Below are 6,820 nucleotides of genomic sequence, written 5' to 3'. Positions count from 1 at the left end.
CAAAATCTCATAAAGTATCTATCATTTATGAAGAAATTATAGAGAGCGGGAAAATGGTGTCTGGTTGACAGATATATTGTCAGGTTCAGCGTCATTCCGTGGATTTGAAAATGCAGCTGCTTCCTGACCGCAAGAAACACTAATACAATTCCACCTTGACAGGGACATAACTTAGACTGACGTTAACACCCACCTTTTTCCACGCAGTGACCGTTTTGTTAAGAGACATGTGCTATATGCAACCAGGCCCGGCCCTAGGATGTGCGGGGCCCAAGACAGCAAGCGATGAGCAAGGCCCCAAGCAAGAACAAAATGCATTGCTGAGTTGATTTCCTGAAAGCGCGGAGCTCAAGACGTTTGCCTCGTTCGCCCTGCCCTATAGCCGGGCCTGTATGCAACAGGAAGAATACTTCAACTTTATATTATTTTCAACACAAACATACATACCCAATATGTTAAAGAAATCTAGGAAGCGAAAAACGTGTTCTATTTATATTTCTCTGAGGATAACTTTATTTGATAATGTGTACTAAAACAAAAGACTATATATTGACAATGATAATAATTACGTTCCACAGTCCTAAAACTTCATGTGTACCTGAGCATGAACTGTGGAAGAAGTTGCGGGGGTGTGGGGCTTAGGTGGAGGTTGACACATTAAGTCCGCATGAATATTCATATTAAACGAGAAAGCTGATGTAGAGCAAAGAATTCCACTCCAACGATCGTTCGACTATGATGCGAAGAGTGGCTTTTGGTCCGTACACGGTTTGTTCTGCCGGAAGCCCGCTTTCTCGTCTCATAACTGGGTCGACGGCCTCCTTCATCCTCTCCAAGATGACCCGGTTAAAGACTTTCCCTGGTACTGACAAGAGTGTGATTCCTCTGTAGTTGGAGCAATTGCTCAGGTCGCCTTTTTGGGATCATGATGAGGTATCCCTCCTTCCAGTCAGTCGGTATTTGTTCTTCCTCCAATATCTTCTCAAAGGTCCAGCTGCCTTGCGGTTCTTCATCTGGGTGATGGCTTTCCTGATTTCGTCTTTGGTAGGATTGTCACAGCTGATGGGGAGATCTGCGTTGTTTGGGTGGATTTCTGGGGAATTTAGTGGTGCTGGCCTGTTCAACAGTTCTTCAAAATGTTCTGCCCATCTATTCATTTGGTGTTCTGTACTTGCTATGGTCTTTCCCTGCTTGTACTTTACGGGTCTATCTGTTTTGCTGTACTTGCCGGACAGCTTCTTGGTGATGGCCTACAGCTTCTTCATGTCTCCATTTCCGGTCGCTTTTTTCTGCCTCTACTGCCAGTCCTTCAGCATAGTTTATATTGTCTATCTTGATGCTTCTTTTCACTTCTCTGTGGGTGTCAGTGTACTCATTTTGTACTTTTACTTTTGTAGTTTTTGTCCTACTGATATTTGCTGCTGCTTTCTTCTATTTCCGCTCCTGGATTTTGCGCAATGTTTCGGCTGAAATCCATTCTTTCTGCTGATGCTTCATGGGGACTAGTACTTCTTGGCATGTTGATTTTATTGCCTCCTTAACTTTCTGCCATCTGTTGTTCGCATTGTCTTCCTTGTCTTCAAGAAGCTGTTGTGGCATTTGGTACTTGTTATTAAGCGTCAGTCTGTATTCTTTAATATTTGCATCTTTCAACAGGCTGATGTTATACTTTGTTTTCTTCTCGTTTGTGCCCATCAAGTTCTTCTTCAGCTTCAGTTTTAGCCTTGCGACAACTAAGTGTTGGTCAGATGCCACATCTGCTCCCCTCTTCGCCCTCATATCTTGCAGTGATCTTCTGAACTTCTTGGTTATGCAGATATGGTCAGTCTGATTTTCTGTCACATGGTCTGGTGATATCCATGTGTTCTTGTGGATTCTCTTGTGGGGAAAGATGTAAGATAATTCTGTAAAGCTTTCCCTAATTTCGATTGAAAACTCCGTGTTCTCTATATAAGTCGTATATATGTAAAATAAATTTCAAATAGAAATATTTAATAAAATCGTTACCGATAAGTGAATGTACAAATATAAAGAAGCATTCTAGTTTTTCGACCCGTTTACATGCAGGATAATACATTCGTAGTAGAATATTAAGTCGAACTGTAACCTATTTACTTTTGGAAACGAGATTTATGCATATTCATCGTTAGGAACAGCAATATTCATTGTCGAGATACTTCTACACGAAGTACCAAAATCGCAAATTGGCAATTGTTATTTCAGGAGATAACAACTGACCTAGTCAGTTGCTATAATCGTAGAGATATTTTTGGGCTTCTTAACAAAGCTCTGCTTTTTTTTAGTGTCATACTATGAGTATTGTATGTAAGTGATTTGTCGTTTCAATAGGTTGTGATTGACAGCTTGATATGCCTGTTAAGTAAGTAAATAACATTATCAGAATAACGCTTAAATCTCGTTGTGTTGGCATATTGTCAACGCATACTTACTGCCAAATGCTTCTTCTCGTAGGCCACAATTCCTTAGCTGGTCATTATACAAGTCTACCCACACTTAGGAACCCATACTTAAAACTGTTTACAGTTACGTTGTGCAGATTTTTAAAAAAAGAACAGATTTTACAAATCAGTGAATAAGCAATGGTCTTACGAAGTCGTGTCTTTTTTGTATATGGTGCCGAAAATGGGTCAGGTCCCTCGAAAGTCTGAGCGATTGATTAAATTTGTTGTGTTCTTATTTTGTTCCTCGCTTCTTCTTTCACGTTCTTTCGTTCATTCTGTTTATTTAATTCTCTGGATATTTGTATTTATGTTACTTCATTTTTTTTCTATGTTATTGCACCTAATGGAAATCTTTTATTACAGCAGCAGAGGGGGTGAACAGACCGAAACTAAAATAGTACTGAATAGACAAAAACAGTTTCGGTTTACTTATTTCGACGATAAACCTTTCCATGACGACCACAGAATAAAAAAAAAATATCCCTGAACGTCGAATAATTTCTCTCGGAGAGACTCTTCGACGACCGGGGAAATGCAATAACATCCGCGCGCTGACGTTCTTGGTTTACTTCAATAAATCTGAAACTATTCCCCCGCGGGTCATCATTGACACGGTCGGTCGGTCCAGCCCCCCCCCCCCTCTGCTGCTCTACGAAATGAGTTTCCAAGGAAAAACATTTTTATGTTAACCATACAATGTATCAAGTCCGATACGGTATCGTGTCCGCGGGTCGTGTAAATTTATTGTCACAAATCCGTGCTGGTTTCTTTGAGCGTGACTAAAGAAATTCTTAAACTTATTAATATCCATATCGCCGCTACACCAGGTTTGATGAATATTTCTCAGCGTATGAACATCAACTCCATTAAACACAGCAAGAAGATTACAGTTATCCCTGATTACTTTTGGTATTTGTGTGTAACGTTGAGTAATATAAATGACATCGGTGTTTTTATGACGACCCCGGGAAAATATTCTTGCAGGATTTTTTTGCTTGTCCAGCATCACATCATCATACACTACTAGGTTATTTATTTCCCCGTTAAGGTCTTCAACGCTGGGAGCTTCTTCGATATCAGTGATAAATTCAACTACTTCCTCGCCGTCTTCACTCAGCGCTTTTGCACTCTCATTAAAATCTTTTATAACATTATAGCATCGCTGATCATCTACAGATGGTGCTACCAAATACAGCTTATCCCACTTCATCCACTTCATTATCATGTTCAACAGCAGTTGCGTTTTACCCGATCCTGACGGTCCTATGATGATCATTCTGATAGAGTTTGGTAGCACTGAATTATGCTTAACTGGCTCCTTTCTTCGCGTCGCAGAAAAATCTGTAATTTCCATTTGTATATAAAGAATAATAATTATGGATCTATATTGTGTGAAGTGTAAGGCACGAACCCCTACGAATGATCTAACAACCATTACAACAAAAAATAACAGACAAGCACTTTCTGGTAAGTGTACGCGATGTGGCACAAAAAAATTTAGATTTCAAAAAAAAAGCGAGAATTTAGCGGAGGTGACATTGCAGCCAAACTTGGAAAGCTCCCCGGAACTCCCTGGGCAAAGTATCCCGGAGAAAAACATCTCCCAGGATACAATTACTGCGGTCCAGGGACACGACTAGATATCAGACTTGATGAACAGTCTAAACCAAAACCGGGAGAGTATCCGATAAACGCTATCGACGCAGCGTGTCACATACATGATGTTGCTTATCGAAGTAAAGATCTACAAGACAGGCATATCGCGGATGTGAAATTAATTCATGCACTAAGCGCCATAAAAAATAAATCATTTAAGGAGTCACTCGCTAATTGGTTAATAAGATCAGCGATGAAATCTAAATTAGCATTAGGCGCTGGATAATTAATAACAATGGAAGCGATTTATTATTCCCCAATCGGATACTGGAGAGGTAACTCAGCAATTAATAAACTCGCCAACGCGGCATCAGTAACACGCGAGGTTGCCAAAAATTGGCTATCAAAACAAGCAATATGGCAAATCTACTTACCACCACCTCGACAAATCAACTTTGCACATTTTGATGTTAGTACCCCCAATGAAGTTCATCAGGCTGACATACTATTCCTGCCTCATGATACTGTCCGTAGAAAAACATACAAATACGCGCTAACAGTAGTTGATGTTGCCAGTAGATACAAAGAAGCAGAACCGTTAGCGACTAAAACAGCCACTGAAGTTGCCTCTGCGTTTAAACGATATTATCAGCGAGGACCTCTAAACTGGCCACGATTATTACAAGTTGATCCTGGCAAGGAATTTCAGGGCGCGGTGTCATCACTGACAAAGCAGCATAACGTTGTTATACGACGAGGACATACTGAAATTCATCGGGATCAGGCAATTGTTGAGCGATTTAATAGAACACTCGCTGAGAGATTATTCGGATACCAGTACGCGAGGGAATTCATTTACGATACGAGATCTCGTGAATGGGTTGCAAGACTGCCAAACGTGATAGCCGCACTGAATAATGAAATTACCAGAACAACAAACATGAGACCTGTAAATGCAATCACAAAAAAATATATACCCCGCGTCAGTGAACGCGGACAACAGCAACAAAATGTTTCAACGCAGCCAGGGACGCTAGCGTCCCCACTGCTGGGTAATGTCACCGTTAGGTATTTATACGAACCAGGCGAACTAGAAGGAGGAAAAAAAAGAGCAACCGATCCCACATGGAGTGTTACTACACATAAGATATCCAGCATAACCAGATCAACTGGGAGAAACGCAATCTACAGATTAGATTCGACTGCTCCTCAACGCGGATTTAAACGCGAGCAACTTCAGGTGATTCCCGAGGATACACAATTACCACCCCGATCACTAAAGTGATCCGCACTGAAGTGATTCAATCATTTAAATAACTGCAGCAACACCTCTGCGTCGGTTACACTCAAGACAGGTCAACATCACATTTTCACGTGTATGACCGCGACTGCTATCTATTCTATCTACGGTGAATTGCCTTGGGTCGTTTTTCGAATACTGCCACAGCAATAAACAATTACAACTCGCACAGTGATTATTCTGCTGTTGTTGTAATTGTATTACAAATTCAACATCCAAACTTTGTTTGGGATCAAACTCTCTACCATTTTTTTTGTCGCTCTGTTTGTAACCGGCTAATTTCTTTCTTATTGTGTCATCAGCGATTGAGCTGTCGTTGACAACATCATCTAATACAATTCTTCGTAACTGACCTATCCTTCTTACTCTTGACACGGCTAAATAAACTAAATTTGACCACTCGATGCGATCATCAACAATCCAAACTGTTGTATCTGAAATAGTTAGTCCCTGCGAACTGTGGATGGTCATAGCGTATCCTAGCGTCCACGGGGATTTGCTCATTTTCAGTGCCTGTTCAACAGCATCAACATCAACTGTGACAATATCATTTAATACTAAATTCTGTTTCTCCGGACCCGACGCAGTCAGGCGCCCTGGAATATCAACATCAATATTCTGCAATCGCGTATCAGCTGGTCTATAACACAACGGCACTGGCAACATGGGAAATTTCTTCTGATGTAACTGAAATAACCGCTGCTGAAGTGTGTCCCTGACTATCTTTCTACTTGCCACAATTAAATCACCTGGTTTCCACGTTTCCCAAAAGTCGCTCAGCGAAGTCTCTGGAATTATTTCACGCATTATCTCACACTGGACTTTATTGGTTTGTAGCCTGATCAGTGCCTTAAACTCTTTCAGCGTTTCATCGAGTGCTCTAACATCGTTAGTTATTTCCTCATAATAATCTACAAAAGTTTTCAGCCACTCGTGTGGAGATTCACCTGTAAATGGGGGTGGTTGACCATGATCGCCGCACATCACCACTGCGGTATTTTTCTTTAGCAGCCAATCCAGAAACTGTTTTAATGTATCCAACGGCACAGTGTCTATCTCATCCCAGATGATTTTCTCGGGAATATATTTCGTTCCCATTCGTTCAGGTGTCCACGTGCCGCCGCTGTATTTGAAAAAACTGTGATACGTGCTCGCGTTAACATCCCGTTGTCTCATCTCCCTGGCAAGTCTGTGTGTGGGTGTTAGCACAATCATGTCAGAGTTTCTAAATAATTCAATCGCTCGAGTTGTCTTACCGGAACCACCAGGACCGTTCAGATAAACTGTTTTGTGTCTTGTAACAGGATCGTGCACCGGCGGCAACAACGAAGTTGTCCCCGACGAAACCGTCGAAGATATTTCTGCGCTGCGATACTCATCCTCGATTTCAACATCAGCCGATTCACAATATCCGTGTAACATTTCATTCTTTATTCTCCACGAGCCCCACGATGGATCATCC

At 41.3% G+C, this 6,820-nt stretch overlaps 1 protein-coding gene across 1 annotated transcript in view; it reads right to left on the bottom strand.

The window, feature by feature from the left end:
* Nucleotides 1-1,431: 1,431 nt before the first annotated feature.
* The window catches only part of LOC149803255 (uncharacterized), a 32,139-nt gene continuing 26,750 nt past the window's right edge, over nt 1,432-6,820 (bottom strand). The window contains exon 2 of the mRNA XM_089953909.1: nt 1,432-1,878. Coding sequence (XP_089810035.1) covers nt 1,432-1,878 — 447 coding nt within the window. The remainder of the gene's footprint in view (nt 1,879-6,820) is intronic.

This window comes from Sinohyriopsis cumingii, chromosome 3 (genome assembly GCF_028554795.1).
Source record: "Sinohyriopsis cumingii isolate HCF-2022 chromosome 3, ASM2855479v2, whole genome shotgun sequence".
Lineage (NCBI taxonomy): Eukaryota > Metazoa > Mollusca > Bivalvia > Unionida > Unionidae > Sinohyriopsis > Sinohyriopsis cumingii.
The sequence above is the reverse complement of the archived record's forward strand: the minus strand, read 5'-3'. Positions and strand labels throughout refer to the sequence as shown.